We start from the raw sequence: 16,124 nt of genomic DNA, 5'->3' as shown, positions 1-16,124 counted from the left end.
AACTCTTTTTGCATTTTTAAATCAATAATTAATCTCTATTTCTTAATTAATCTTTGTTTTTAATTTTCTGATCTGTTTTAGTTAACCGTATCTACTTCGTAAACAGGTTCTAACCTACATAACAAACTCAGCTTGATTTTCTCGCCTTCAAGTTCGGTTTGTTCTGTTTCTTAATGTGTTTATCTTCTTAATCTAATTTGATTTTGTTTCCCAAATTTAAATTAATTTTTACTTTTATTACAGTAATCATCATATTCTTTTTATAGTTGTTTCCTACTATGCTTCCGTTCTGGTTAAGTCTTTTACCAAAATTAGATAAAAGTAACTTTCAGCTCAGGCCAATGTTGCCAATTGGATTGTAGCTTAATATAAGCAAGTCATAGCCTCTTCTTATTGGCTGCTGCAAAAATATATATTATATATTCAGAAAAAATATTCAAAGATTATGAATAAAGAGCCACATGTAAGTGGGGCCCACATTTTTAAAATAAAGTGAGCATCAGATTGCAGGTGATTGGGCCAAAAATTTGTTGTAGCCCAACAAATTGATTTCCTTCCTGTGTGTGAGGCTAGCTTTGCCATAGGGTACGTACAGAGCTGAGCTTTAATGGAAATAAAATTAATGGGGAAGAACACGGTCACAACTCAAGTCAAAAGCTAGAGGGCTAGAAGCCTAGAGGAGCTTAAAGCTTCGACTGGTGAGACTTCGGCACCACGGCACCTCCAAATTGGAATTTCATATTTTCAAGTTGGAAGGGATTCAAAACTTCTAATCTATAGAACTACAATAAAAGTTATAATTTGATTGTGTTATTGGAGTGATTTGTCATTATGTATATATTGTATTTTCACGGTTTACCAGTATGTTTTAATATCGTGTTAAAGTTACGATATTTGATATCGTATTCAACAGTATATTTTAATATCATGTTAAAGTTATGATATATGATCCAAAATCAATTGATAATAAACGAAGAGATATAAAATTTAATGTGCATGCTACATCATTGAATTGGTAAAATAACCGTGTTTTAGGATACGAAGTAGGGTATTATTATCGGAGATCGGCCAAGAAATCGGCCATAGTTCTTTCAGAATAATTGAAAGGGATCAAACTCTTTACGTATCCTATTTCTGATTCACTTTGCTAATCATGGTTCATTACATTTGCTAACCCCAAGAACTTATTCTCTGCTACATTGTTTCTTTTTCTATGAATATTATGTGCCCAATCCGGCAGTCCGGGTCTATTTAATCAATCCTTCTACCAGGCCATGATGTTGGGAAGAGGAGGATATTCTTCTTGCCGCCGAATTACTGCCATTACAGCTGCAAAGTCATTTTCCACAACCGCAGCAGAAATTCCTTTCTTTCGAGGCTCCAAGTTAGTTTTAAGCCCATGAATAGCTCAGAGCTCACCTAACTTTGAGTAAAGGAATTTCCAAGCCTGCAGAGCTTGAATTTTAAGGAACCAAGTTTCAATCAAAAAAAACTTTGCTTCTCAATTTCCCTTTGCACCAGCATCTGAAAGCAAATGGAAGTTGGAACACAAACAACACAAAATAGCTCAAAGTTCATGATCAAGAGCTCAACAAAGGTGCCTTTGGTGTCACCAAAGAAAACATAATCAATGTAAAGCTAATTCATAAATTAAACCCATTGAAACAGCCAAGCACTTCATTAAGACAAACACTGAAAGAACACAAAAATATGGACATACACAACCCAATTAGCAGATAGTCCACAGCTCTGGCCGATCCCGTTATAACCTAAAACATAATTCCCAAAACCCACAATAAAAAGGTCAAATAATATAATAGCACATCCTCCGGCACTAGGAGAATAACGAACAAAACCAGACACCATGTGATGAAATAAAATAACCCAGTTAGACCTAACATGTTAAACCAAGGCAATGCTACTCTCTCCACCTGGGGGTTTGCGTACACCACCTAAGTAGTCTCGAGCCTCTGCCTTCCCATCAGCAAAGATGTTGCTGCCACTCATCTCTCGTAGTTTTGCATTACTCAGTGGTTTTTCAGCTGACGACGGAGGAACATCACCCTTGAATATATCATTTCCTGAGAGCTCAGAAAATTTCTTCTCATAAATCTTCTTAGCTGTCTTGGACGCAGGTTCCTCACTGGATGCTATATTGCTCTGACCCCCACCAGGCTATTACATAAAAACCAATTCACAACAGTTAGATACTTCACTTCCATAATGAGAACAGATAATTATATGTATTATGCGCAAGTAACCACACAGTTCACTCACATTAGAAACCTTAACAGATGTGTGACCATTGGGGGAAGCAGGTTCTCCTATCTCTATGCTTCCTTTCAAGGCCAATGCACGTGGAGCAGTAGTTGTCCTGGGCAAAATTTCAGGAGGGGGTGCAAATATGTCATGCCCACTAAGCTCCTTGAATTTAGAGTCAGAGAGCTGCTTCTTCAGCCTTGCCTCTTTCTCTGCTTCACTTTCCAAGGTCCCACTTAGCTCACGCTGCTTTGCAACTTCGGGAATGGTTGTAGGCTTTTTGGGAGAAACACCCTCTTCATCACCAAATGAGATATGACTGATTCCAGCAACCGCTTGCTGGCATTTCATACCAACAGAAGACAAATTCAGGAAATCGGTTTTGCGCCAAACTAACATACCACACTATGATATGTGTTTAAGTAATCAATCTAAAAATTAACCACATATTGATTGGTACCTGGTACATACGAATTGCGGGTTTTGGGGTAAGGTTGGCACCATCAGATTCTGAGGCATCATTTTCTGCCTTCGGTGCAAAAATGCCACTCCCAGTCATCTCCTTCATCTTATACCCTGAACAAGGTTTGCTGGAAATTTTGAAAGTGAACAATGTTAGAGGTCTTAGATAAACGGCACAATTAATACAACTACAGCCCTTTACATATGGCCACATCATGTTTATTTTCACTACAAATATCCAAGCCTTTACCACAACAAATTAAACTTGTCCACATGACTAATTTCACACACACACACCAAATATCCAAGCCTTTACCACAACAAATTAAACTTGTCCACATGACTAATTTCACACACACACACACACACAAAAGAAAAACAACTCTAACGTTTTACCTAAATAACAAAACCTGCCAACTAACAAATACCCAACTCTTCAATTTATAAATACATAACTCAAAATGTTAACTCATTTATTAAAGCACGGGTCAAATTTGCAAAATTTATAATACAAAAAAAAAAAATTGAATTATTTCTGAAGAGGACTTTTTTTCTGGACCGAATTATTGCTGAGGATTCATAGGCCAAATAAAGGTAAATCGATCACAGATCATTGACTTAATCAATCTTCAATTCAACAATCCATTTCCTTTATAAAACAAATGGAGAATTTACTGGAAATAAAATTCCAATGGAATATCCAAATATAAGAAATAAATAAAAGCAATATATTTTAAGACCAAGAGGGTTCTAGAACCAACTTGGGACCAACAAAAACAAAAAAGCAACCTCATTTTTGTTTTTCAAAATCATAAGAATTTGAGAAGAAAAATCCGTTGCAGGTCCACAAATGAGTCCACTTATAATGACCACAAAAACGAAAACAAAGAACCAAATTTCGAAAAATAAACACCCAGAAAAGAAAATGTGAAGAAGAAGCATAAAGCAGAAGCAGGAAGAAGCAGATCTGACCGTTTGTTCAAGCTCTCGACCTCCTCGTCCGTCACCTGACCTCCAAACACCACCTTTCTGATCCCATCCGACGGCTACGATCAAACCCCAAAACAACAACAACAAATCAAACAACCCCATAATCACCAAACCAATCAAAACAAACAAAATAGAAAAAAGATTGAATTTTTTAATTGTACCTGGTGAGAGCGAGTAGCAGAGCGAGAGGCGGAGGAGGGCAGAGGAGAGTCAGTAGGGGGAGTCTCTGACCAGGTGAGCAGATCCGCGGTGGACGTGTGGGGCTTCCTCACCGGCGTGCTCCTCTCCATTTCGGGTCGGGTCTGTCGGACTCTCGGACCGTCCAAACCGAGTGGCGGAGGGCGGAGGAGTGTGGTTGCGAAATGACGATAATGACCCTGAGTTCTGGAACGTTCTTCCGACTGTTTTGGGGGCTGGAGCTGTGGGGTTTGTGGGTATTTTAATGGCTGTTTTGGAAAGGGTGGAGTTGAAGGGAGATAAAAGGAGAGTAGGAGATGACTTGGAGTGAGCTACTCTTTTCTTCTTTCTTTTCTTTTCTTTTCTTGCGTTTTAATTTAAAAACAGAGAGAGAGAGAGAGAGAGAGAGAGAGAGAACAAGGAGCGAGAAAAACGGGTCGGGTTATATTTATACATAAATTTGAAATCTTGTACCGCGTACGAGATATATGTGGCAAGCATGTGACGCCGGATGTACAGCCACGTGCCGGTTGAGTTTGATTTGATCCATCCGTTGGAGCTGGATTTACCATATTGCCCTTTCTATTTTGCTGTTTTTGTTGACTGTTTGTTTTCGTTTTTGTATCGACGACGACGATTCAGCGGGCTCAGGGAAAGGATTGGACGGGGTTTAAAATTTTGAAATCCGACCCTTAATTGCGCATGGATTCGGCGAACGAATTTCAGGAGATTATGTTTTCAACGGTCTGGATCAAGAAACTAATCGTATTTATCCTACAAAATATTTTTTTATTTTGTTGATTTTTTTACAATAATAATCCTTGAATGAACTTTAAACATAACCGAGATCATATAATATTATATGTGAATAAGGAATATATAAGTATTGTATCTTGTATGTGTTGTTAGATTTGTTATTACTTTGTAAATAGTGATTTGAATAATATCTCTCAAATTGAAATGCTTTAAAAATAATTTTATAAATAGTACTCCAATTAGAGAATTATGTGAAAAGTTAGTAGGGAAATGAATTAACGGACATTGTAAAATCCAGAGTTCGACAATTTAAACTCATAAATTTCCTATACAAAATTTAAAATCAATACGATCCACATAGATTAAACGATAGAAAAGACATTAGCATTCAAATTAAAATTTTAAACTACAACATAGTGCATTGTTTAGCCTATAAATATTAGGGGTTCATCACATTCACACTAGAAGATTCACCTTAATTAACCTCAACTTGTGAGTATTCTATACCTAATCCAATTTCCCACCTCTAACTGAAGCATCAAACCATATCTCCTATTTGTTCGTGTTAATATTAACGCACCGACTCTTCTATTTTAAACGTACACGTTTTTTATTAATGAAATTCATGTTGATTTTTACTCAAACATCATTATAATTGGATTACTTGGGGTTGGTGATCATGTTGGCAACTAGTCGATTCTACTTGTACATTCCCTCTCAAAGAGGGATTCTTGTGAGCTAGCTCTATGCAAATGTAACAAAGTCAAAAAGCTTGTTGAGCAAAATTGAGTTGTTGTTGTGACTTTGAGATTAGAATATTTAGAGGGACATCTGATTTTTCATATACTTTTTTTCTTGCTTTGTTCTTTAGGGATATGCTTGCTTCTATCTTTTTTGCCACTACTTCTCCAAGACCAAGAAGAAATGCATCATTTTCAGCTCTCCATGTGACTTGTGACCCAGCCACAAAGTGCAAATCTCATCTTCTTCCTTCGTGGGTCATGTCAGCCACAATTTCACGTGCACTCAAAAATGCCCTAAATCTTTGCGTAAAGCCTAAAGCTCTCTCATTCTACCTTCTCTGAGAAATTCCTTTTCTTTTTTACTTTTTCCTTCAAAAAAAAAGGACATGAGAATAGGGGTATTTTCGTCATATCAAGTTCGAGGGCCTATGATAAAGTTATCCGTTGGACAATAAAAGCCGAATAATTTTGGAAGGCACTAATTACGTGGATAGTCATTTTAAATTCAGATGCAGTTAAATTACTAGAATCTCCTTGTTTTCTGCTACTTCCCAGTTGGAAGACCAAAAAGGAGAAAGTGCTCATGATTAGGGCCATTAGGGCATGCTCTTTGTAGTCATGAAACATGCCCAAGCAACTTGACTTACAATTTTTTCATCATATCTCTCTCGTGTGTTTTTTTTCCTTAAGCTTTACCTTCTTCAATCTTAGGATTATGTATGGACGATTCGTAATCGTTGATCGCTCTGAAGTTCATTGTAAAATTCACATCAATCAACAATTATAAATCGCTCAAACGTATACACATAGATAACTGACATTGTTAGATTGTTTAGCTCCACCAGACAAATAAATAAATTATATTTGATTATTTCCCCCAACACACGAAAAAGAAAAAGAAAAACCAAGGACAATGTATGTTGCCAATTTTGCTTGCTACCTTCCCTTGGGGTTGGGGACCCATGTATTGCATTCATCATTACCAAGTTAGAGGTGCAGGTGAAGAGGAATTTTAAAAATGGGGGGAAGAAAGATATGGACCCAACCAAGTGTGAAAAATAATGATATGTCCCACAACGGAATGCAACCTAGCTTGGAACATACCCAAGAAACAAGAATTTGAGGTTAAGGGTTTCCTTAAAGATGCTACAAGGTTAGTGTTTCCTAGGTTTATAAGATTTTCTATAGTTTATTCCATCTTCCCCCATAAAATAATATTATGTGTTGCTATTTAAGTTTAACTATAAATATCATCATGGTCATTAGTTGACAAGTATAACATACATTGATCATAATTAGCAGCACAGCTGTCCCTCAGTGTCAAGTAAAATACTATTTGGTTTGCTAATCCAAGTTCAAATTATATTAATATCCCACCAAAAAGACCATGCCATATACTAATCATGATTTTATCTACTTTCTTTATTTTGAAATTGTGAATTTTATTTTGTTTGATATAGCTATTGCATGATTAGTGACCCCCTCGTGCAATTTAATTGATGAATTAATGTTAAGATCATGGGGTTAGGAGAAACTACAATTAGTGTGGTTCCATTAATCTAATTATGATTCCAACCACAATAATCATCTAAACAGTTCTAATTTGGTCATGTTGCGTGCAAAGTATATCTAGCTTTGAACATTTCTCGACTCCTATTTTTGAAGAGAGTCATTATTCCTGCATTCTTCGAATCACAATTTGACATATATATCAAAATAATTCATTAAAATTTATTCGAAACGATCCTCAACGTATAACCCATGAAGGTTAATTTGTGTTGTCGATGTAGATTATCAAAAAGATTAAAGAAATACGGTTCATTGATATGCAAGGGAAGCAACACTTACACTGTTGATCATTCAAAGGGAAGGAAGGAATTTCATTTGATGAGAATAGTATGATAACGAAACATCATTTTTCAGTCAACTAATTAATTAAGACTGGCTTCTAATTAATTTGTGGATAGGGACTCGGGGCCAAAGGTAACTATGTCGGCAGGGGCACTTAAAATAGTAAATTAATGGATAAATTAGTTGTTCAATCACCAATTTTGAATTATAATAAGTTCAGACTTTTCAATATAATTCAAAATTCAATCATACTTTATCAACCACATCATCACAGAACAAGTCAATTCACCATCCTAAATTGATCTTGATCAAAATGAAACTCAAGAGTTTCAAAACAGAGCCCTACGGTCAATAGCTTTCACTCAATGCCTATAAACTCGGGAAGAGTTAGTCTATTGTAATTTCATTATATTCAGGCACGAATTCAGGATTTTAAAACGTCATGAATGAACAATTCTTCTCAAATTTTGATAAAATCTCCTTTATTTTATGACATTTTCCAAATTTATAGTGTTAAAGGTTATATTATTCATTTCCACATCCTCAACTTACATACAAAGATAACATCATATATATTAGGGCCTATACGAATAACATGGCATTTTTTCTTGGCCTTCCTGAAATGAGGTGGGCTACAACCCACCTCACCCATATGCTAAATCCTAGCATGATTACATTTGAAAGTGACTCAAAGTGACAAAGGGGGTAAGCTATATGAAAAGGGATAAAGGCAATGCAGAAATAACACATGGGTGCTTGCAGACATTTTGTAAAGCACATAAAGGATACATTTTTTATTTTGGCTCAATCACATTTTCTTGGTCTTCCAAAGAAAAACAACCTTTTGCTGCTGCTGCTTCTTCTTTCTTTTTTTTCTTTTTTTTTTTTCTTTTTTTTGAACTTTTGGGTTGTACTTGTGAAGTAGAGTATGTGGTTGCATATCTTTGTTGAGGCCCAAAAAATTCAAGGCTAGGTCCAAATATATTCTCGGTCCAATGCGATACTTCATCGATAAGAAACCTGATTTGGGCATGCGAAAGTTCGTCATATGCGCTTGCACACATGCCACACCAAGCAAATAAGCAACATGCCACTCTACAAGTTTAAGTGGGCTCAAGCCACGCAACATGCACGGGGCTTGCTTGAGTGAGTTGTGGTATGGATGGTAATAAATTGACATGAGGCCCATTGATGGGCCGAGAAATGGAAGTTCCGGGTTGCTTGGGAGCCTCGAAACTCAAGCTCATTTCTTAGGCCCAAATATGTGGGTGAGCACAAAAGAGAAAAAATAGCCAATTACCTCAACCAAAGTAGGCCATTAACTCAACCAAACTAGCCCAATATTTGATGAAGTTAGCCCATTTGTTTGATAAATTAACTTGTTGTCTTAGGAGGCCTATACAATTAAAACAAGAAGCTGCAAAAACCCCAGCACTTGGCTGGAGAACAAAAGCCACGAAGGGAAGTCTGGAGGTCCACTACGCAGAGCTGCTGGGAGGCTCCAGCACATGGGAGGGAACAAGTTTCAAGCAAAAACATCCAAAAAACCAAGGGATACTTGAGCAAAAACCCTTCAAACTAGTGTACATACCCATTTCTTTCCCTACATCAGATCTAGCCATAGAATATGGGAGAAAAGAAGGAAGAAATATGGCTGAAAATAAGAGTTCTCCACTGAGGCAACTGCGGGAAAAACGTTGAGCTCCCAAAATCCCTGTTTTTGTGCAATTAGAGAAAGAGAATTTCACCAAATAGGATAAGTCAAAGAAAGGGAGGAGAAATGAAGGAAAAAGTTTGGTCAAATTGGATAGAAACCATTAGGGTTTCTTGGAAAAGAGTAACTTCCAGCGCCTCTAAAAAGAGGTATTTCCTACCCATCATCTCAACACACACATTCAGAGAGCAAGCTTCATCTCTCATCTCTGAAACTCTGTAATTTCGTGCCCTATTCCTCCATCTCCCCCTTTTTTTCTTCTGTTAAAAAGTTTCTGAGCTTGATAGATTTTTCGTCAACCTGCCGGAAACTACCCAGCACACCCACTACTTCACCACTAGCTACAACCACATCCAGATAGCAAGCTTACTCTCTCACCTGCAAAACCCAGCAAATTCGTGCTCTATTCATCATTTTCCCTCGTCTGGCAGACTGTTCTAACACTTGACAGAGCCTCTGTCAAGTTACCGGAAAAACACTCAAGCCACCCATTCATCTATGTTTCCCTCATTCTCAGCCAAACGTTCATGCATACCCTTCTTCTCTTACCTTAACACCCATTTTTCCTCCTAGAAAGCATAACTTTCTCTTCAGTGCTAAACTCATGTCAATTTTGCTTCCATGCCATAAGCCTCTCATGCCAAGCTAGAAAATCTATATGTAAGCTGTTGTTATTTTTGTTAGTAAAGGTAACTAAGGTGTTTTCTAAGGCATCTCTGTCCTTTCGAAATATATTTAGGGCTTGATCTTTGAACTCAGATGCACGGGATAATTTCATCCATCTGCTCTTTATGGCAGCCCAGCTCATTTACTGCTGCCAGAAGAAAAAAGCCCCTACAATCTTCAAGTGCTTTTGCCAATTAATTTGGTGCAAAATATATGTGCATTCATGTTGAAGTTTATTGGCCAACATAAACTTCTATTGTCAAACATTTTAGCTATTGATTTGGGAAAGGCAAAGTCAGTGTTGATGGATAAAAAGAGATGAAGTTGCAAAAGAGAATGATGAGAATGTAAAAGATAACTAAATCTGGATTAAGGGATGTTAACCAGATTTTTCCGTAGTTCTATTTTAATGTCAAGGTGTGTTTGTTTTTATCTTTATGCATTTGGTTTGGTGACACTCCTATAAATATTGGGTCATTGATGATTTGTAATGTGTTCAAATCCAATGCTAGAATATAAGTCACTCGTTTTTCATACTCTTCTTTATCCTCATTATACCGACTTATTCATAATTGGCCATGACCTATTTGAAGCCTAGGACAGAGTAATAAACTGATAAAGCAAGAACAATATTGTAATTAGTATTATCATTCAACGGTCACATAAGGTGTAAATTAGTGGAGGAGGGGTTTAGCTAGTCTATTTGAATCACCCCTCGTGAGATAAATTTCATGACGCATAGACTAGGGAGTTTTGTTTTGTTTCTTTTGGGATATCTTGCGATTTTATTAAGAATGTCTTCTTCTTTTTTTTTGGGTAAATACCACGAAGTCTCTCCACACTCGAAGGGTGGAATTAATCGCCACTTGAACTTCAGCTTGCATCTGGTCACAAAGTGCTTCCAACGGATTTCGAACCCCTGCTATTGAGGCACTAGGTAGCTCACCAGTTAGAGGTGGTAGTTTGCTAACCGCACCACACCTTGTGGTTATTCAGAATGTCTTATTTGAGGATTGTATTGAGTGGAGCAAGACTCTACATCTCCCGGTGTATTTTATTTTTCTTGATTATCAATCGTATTGTCTAGGTTGTCTCAAATTTAAATTCTCTCTTAATATCCAACATTTTAATTAGTAATTAAACCCATAATTTCTCAAATCAGTTTGAGCAACACATTCAAACAATGTGTTCATGTGACTAATGGGTTAAATTCACAATCTAATAAGTTTGCAAATACTTGTAAAAGTTTCTCAAATTAAGCATTGTTACTAGACGTGAGTGACGATGAATCAATCGCCTCTCACCGGACCAAACCGAGCCAATTGAAATTGATCATCAACTCGGGTGGACCCCATGCTATCCGACGGTCGATCGTAAATGTTGCAAGTAGGACAGTCCGAGAGGAAAGAACACAGAACGAAGTGTCACTATGAATTGCAGGCCGTTATGAAAAATATTCGGAGATTTGTCGGGACATGCTAAGTATGTTCTTAAAACAAACTAAAACTAATCTCATGTTAATAATGCAATCTTATTCTATAAAAACACTCGCACACTCTGAACCCACCACAAACCAAAACAGAGAGCTCTTATGGCGACGGTGATTGGCAACCTCACCCCCGCGTTTCTTCCGAGTCGACTCGGTAACTCGAGGCCATGTGTTGTTAAGCTCCGGTCTTGCACTGCACCGGTTTTCAGACGCTCTTTCGCCGCAATTACTGCTCGTGCTGCTTCCACCGCCTTCATTGAAGTCGAGCCAAGGGTACGTTGTGTTAGCTTCTTTTCTTGCTTGTTTCTTCAATGAATTCCTTCAATCAATTCGCAGAATAGAAAATGGAAAACCCAATTGTATTTTGTCTGTTTGGTTGCCGGAAAACAGCCGGAAAAAACAAAATTTTAGAGCTTTTTCTTTTCTACTGTTCTATTGTCCTCAATAAGAGTAAAACATGTTTGGATTAATTTAATTTTAAATGGGGTACTGTTCATATTTGACATTTCATTTAAAATTTATTTGCTTTCATCATAAACAATAGGATACAAATCCAATTGTGGTTCAAAATGAGGTCACCACCAGCAGCAATAACATTTTAGCTTGTCCTATATGCTTCGACCAATTTTCAAGTTCCGCTGATCCGGGCTTATCTGTGTAAGTGATTCCAGTCACTGCTTATTCTATTTTGAATTACTTGGGGTTGCATTGTTTTATTTTGACTTGCTTTTTGCTATTTCCCTCTTTTCTTTTTTTGTTAATTTGGGGAGTGGTATGCTTTGTTGTTTGGATTTACAGCAACTCTGCTTCCGGGTCTAGTTTTCAATGTAGCACTTGTAAGAAGACTTACTTTGGCAATCAAACACATATTGACCTGACAACAGCCAGTGGCTCCAAGAACTATGGTGAATCAATGCCGGTTTCCACAGAGCTTTTCAGGTATTGAAATTGTATAGCTATCAGTTTTACAACAATTTTGTGGTACATCTTCACAATGAATTTAAATTGAGGATGGTGATCTGATCAATAGAGTTGAAGTAGAGTCACACGTGAGATCTTCACAATGAATTTAAATTGAGGATGGTGATCTGATCAATAGAGTTGAAGTAGGTAGAGTCACACGTGAGTCCTTTAAGCTTATTCGTATCTGGGAGTGTATATTGCACAAGAATGAGAACATTTGGCTCTATTTTTAAGGGCTTATAATGCCAGAATAACATATGATGTTTACTATATTGATCCTTAGTGGCCTGATTTGGTACAGTTGTTCCGAGATCATGTATCTTCTTTGAAGTTTAGTATTCCTTTTCCAGTTTTAGTGTTTCTCGGAACTATACATCTGTCATACAAGGGAGATAAGGAAGTTGATGTACTTACTTCTCATGTATGATTTTATACATGATATTCAATACTCTGAACCAAAAAACTGTGCACATGGACAAGTTGTGTTCAACTTTATTACTTTTACCTTTTATGGCATGAACCTAGTCCAATTGACTGTAGCAACCACATTAAACTCTTTGAAGCATTATTAAGACTAGTTTCTAATACCTCATGAATATGTTGATGTGCATCTCTTTATAATGTCTACTGACTTTTTCTTGGATCAGGACTCCATTGGTATCATTCCTCTATGAGAGGGGCTGGCGTCAAAGCTTTTCTGTCTGGGGTGGTTTTCCTGGCCCAGAGAAAGAGGTGAGATGATCAATTTCTTTATCACTGCATGGAAAAACAGATAGATCCATTGTGTTGCTGCCAAATATGCAATGTGGTTGTTTGAATGCTGAAAATATAAATCAAATTTTACTATTCTGTGCTTGATTTATCTTGCAAAACAAGGTTGTCGAGTTGCTAACCGCACCATATTTTGACTGCAGTTTGAGTTGACTAAGGATTTCTTAAAGCCGGTCTTGGGTGGAAATATCATTGATGCAAGTTGTGGGAGTGGGCTATTTTCTAGACTTTTTGCAAAGAGTGGATTATTTTCTCTTGTTGTTGCTTTGGACTACTCGGAGAACATGTTGAAACAGACCTATGAATTCATTAAGAAGGAGGAGAATTTCCCCGAAGAGTACAGAACTTGATGCTTTCATTCAAATTTAGATGATACATCTGCTGAAAGTTTGAAATGCTATTAGTGGATCTCTCCAAAATTTTGTTATCAATTTTGAAAATTTATTCCTGATTAAGTTTGTTTTTTATTAGGAACATAATTTTGGTCAGAGCTGATATTTCTAGGCTTCCCTTTGCTACAAGTTCTGTTGATGCTGTGCATGCTGGTGCTGCCCTACACTGTTGGCCTTCACCATCAACAGCTGTAAGTACTTATTTACATATGGTGTTAAAGCTACCTGTTCTGCTTGCTCCAGCTACCTGTAAGGCTTAAATCTTAACATATCAGGACGCATCAGGCAGTGATGAAGTATTCATTTTGATTTGAAAGTACTGATATTTTCTGGCCGGGCCAGGAAAAATTACTATTATCATCATGAATGCGTCTTTTTTCTTCCGTTTTTCTTCTGGCTTTTAGTTTAACCAGTACTTGCTTTGAGTAATTTGGTAGCTGTGGTTTTGAAGGTTGCTGAAATCAGTCGAGTTCTGCGACCCGGTGGTGTGTTTGTTGCAACTACTTACATACTTGATGGGCCTTTATCTTATATCCCATTTTTGAGGAATATAACTCAGGTACATCTTTCCCTAACTCAGAACCTGCATGCCTACAGTTCTGTCATTCTGCTGAATGTGCCTCATGTAGTGGATGGTTTTGGGTTATAATTCTAACTTATCTCACTGGGTTTTAAATCTTTTGATTTTATCTCTTTTGTTTGCAGAGAACAAAGCAAATATCAGGCAGCCAAATCTTCACATCTGAACGTGAATTAGAAGATCTCTGCAAAGCATGTGGGCTAGTTGGTTATACCTGCGTGAGGAATGGGCTCTTTGTGATGATTTCTGCTACAAAACCCAGTTAAGCCACAAGCATCTCCCTTGCTCGTACAGAATTGTATAGGCATTTGAATTTGTTCCTATGGAAGTTGGTTGTTATAAAGAAACATAAATACTACATCAGATGGTATTCAAAATTTGGAAATTTATCTGGTGCTTGTAGTTCTACAACATACTCATAAAGAAAAGGTATTGTGTATTCTTTTGGGAAATAATTTGCAGTTTGCTAGCCTCGCATTATTGTGCCAAAAAAATGAAATAATTGTTTCAGTACTGTTTAAAGTAAGTTACCCGTGAGGGACTGCTTCTTTAGAAAGCACTTTTGCTCATAAACGCTTTTTTATACGCGCTCCTATTAGAAGAACGTTGCAATTTTTATTAAACATCAAAGTACTTTTTGAGAAAGCACTATGAAGTGATTCATAAAGAGAAAAGGTGGTTGTGACCTAGAATCACTTATAAGTTTTTTTGCCAAATTCTATTAGAACCATTTTTCATCGACAAAAAACCTTTTAGTAGTACTCCCAAGTTAGAGACCACAACAGACTCACAACCACGTACACAACCACAACTGAGCTCATAATAATGGCGACGCTTATTGGCAACCTCTTCTCCTCCCCGTTTCTTCCGAGTCAACTCGGTAACTCGAGGCCTCACAAGTTCAAGCTCAAGCCTTGCACTCCACCGATCCTAAAACGCTCCTTCACGGCAACTAACGTTAGAGCTTCTTCTTCCACCTCCTTCGTGGACACCACACCAACAGTACGTTGTTCTAGCTTCTTCTTTCAGGTTCTCTATTTGGTTGCAGAGAAAACGGCTGGAAAAGAAAGGAAAAAAAAGAAAAGAATAAGAGCTTTTTATTCTTGCTCCATTTGCCTAGAATGATAATTAATGAAATAAAGTTGTACGGATAAATTTAATCTTGAAATGAGATCCAACTGTGGTTCAAAATGAGGCCACCACAAGAAACAACATTCCTGTATGCTTTAATCCATTATTAGGGACTGTTTCGACCCCAAAAAAAAACCATTATTAGGGACCGTTGATCACTCCATGAAAAAACAGACAGATAGACTCATTGTCTTGCTGCCAAACATGCAATGTGGTTGTTTGAAATGTTGAAAGGAAGCTGTTGTGTTGCTAACTGTTATAACTGCAGTTTGAGTTGGCTAAGGATTTCTTAAAGCCGGTCTACGGTGGAAGTATCATTGATACTAGCTGTGGCAGTGGGTTATTTTCTAGACTTTTCGCCAGGAGCGGATTGTTTTCTCTCGTTGTTGCTCTGGACTACTCAGAAAACATGTTGCAGCAGTGCTATGAATTCATTCAACGGGAGGATAATATGGACGATAAAACTACTAAAAGTTTCAATGCTTTTAGTTCCTCTGAGGGAACTTTCCCAAAATGTCTGCAATCAATTTTGAAAATTTTATGTGTTATAAAGTTTTTTATTTTAGGAACATAGTTTTGGTCAGAGCTGATATTTCTAGGCCTCCCTTTGCTACAAGTTCTGCTGATGCTGTGCATGCTGGTACTGCCCTACGTTGTTGACCTTCACCATCAACAGCTGTAAGTATATCTCTTCTTTTTGAATTTTGGTTTCACCAGTATATTCTGTGAGTAATTTGGCAGCTATGGTTTTGAAGGTTGCTGATATTAGTCGAGTTTTGCGACCTGGTGGGGTATTTGTTACCACTACTTAAATATTTGATGGCCCTTTTGCTTTTGTCCTATTTCTAAGGGATGTAAGCCTGGTCTGCATCTTCTATTAAGAACCTGCCGCATGGCTCTAGTTCTAGAAAATTTCTTAGGTTGGATGTGATTGTCACACCGTCACGTGGTGTTACTAATCAACATGTTATAATATGGATGGTTTTCTTTTCTTCTCTAGAACATAAGTCATATAACGGGCAGCCAACAGTTTGTATCTGACGGTAAATTGGAAGATCTCTGCAATGTATGTGGTCTAGTCAGTTTTACAAGCGTTAGGAACAGGGCTTTTGTGATGATCTCTGCTACAAAACCCAATTAATTAAGCTTTCTTTTGCCATAAGGATCTCCTAAGCTTGTA

General features: G+C 37.3%; 2 protein-coding genes and 1 pseudogene across 2 annotated transcripts; 2 read left to right on the top strand and 1 right to left on the bottom strand.

Moving 5' to 3' along the window:
• LOC18788722 lies at window positions 1,625-4,345 on the bottom strand. The gene is made up of 5 exons (XM_007223100.2): window positions 3,873-4,345; window positions 3,694-3,767; window positions 2,720-2,849; window positions 2,278-2,598; window positions 1,625-2,175 (listed from the first exon to the last, which is right to left on the bottom strand). Exons 1-5 carry the CDS (start codon window positions 3,999-4,001, stop codon window positions 1,903-1,905), a joined length of 927 nt encoding a protein of 308 aa, XP_007223162.1. The 5' UTR covers window positions 4,002-4,345; the 3' UTR covers window positions 1,625-1,902.
• Window positions 11,017-14,323, top strand: LOC18793726 (uncharacterized methyltransferase At1g78140, chloroplastic). Its single transcript, XM_007222150.2, has 8 exons — window positions 11,017-11,380; window positions 11,652-11,764; window positions 11,906-12,046; window positions 12,718-12,802; window positions 12,985-13,178; window positions 13,313-13,424; window positions 13,685-13,792; window positions 13,939-14,323. The coding sequence occupies exons 1-8, from the start codon at window positions 11,210-11,212 to the stop codon at window positions 14,077-14,079; spliced, it is 1,065 nt and encodes a 354-aa protein (XP_007222212.1). The 5' UTR covers window positions 11,017-11,209; the 3' UTR covers window positions 14,080-14,323.
• On the top strand, window positions 14,639-16,085 carry LOC18789079 (annotated as a pseudogene).

The sequence above is a fragment of the Prunus persica genome, chromosome G1 (genome assembly GCF_000346465.2).
Source record: "Prunus persica cultivar Lovell chromosome G1, Prunus_persica_NCBIv2, whole genome shotgun sequence".
Taxonomy (NCBI): Eukaryota; Viridiplantae; Streptophyta; class Magnoliopsida; order Rosales; family Rosaceae; genus Prunus; species Prunus persica.
The sequence above is the reverse complement of the archived record's forward strand: the minus strand, read 5'-3'. Positions and strand labels throughout refer to the sequence as shown.

Coding starts and splice junctions, on each gene's coding strand:
- LOC18788722 (XM_007223100.2), bottom strand. CDS start 4,001: ATGGAGAGGAGCACGCCGGTGAGGAAGCCCCACACGTCCACCGCGGAT. Junction 2,599..2,719: donor CCGCAATTCGTATGTACCAG/GTACCAATCAAT, acceptor ATGAAATGCCAG/CAAGCGGTTGCTGGAATCAG. Junction 2,176..2,277: donor CATCTGTTAAGGTTTCTAAT/GTGAGTGAACTG, acceptor TTTATGTAATAG/CCTGGTGGGGGTCAGAGCAA.
- LOC18793726 (XM_007222150.2), top strand. CDS start 11,210: ATGGCGACGGTGATTGGCAACCTCACCCCCGCGTTTCTTCCGAGTCGA. Junction 12,803..12,984: donor TTCCTGGCCCAGAGAAAGAG/GTGAGATGATCA, acceptor TTTTGACTGCAG/TTTGAGTTGACTAAGGATTT. Junction 13,179..13,312: donor GAGGAGAATTTCCCCGAAGA/GTACAGAACTTG, acceptor GTTTTTTATTAG/GAACATAATTTTGGTCAGAG.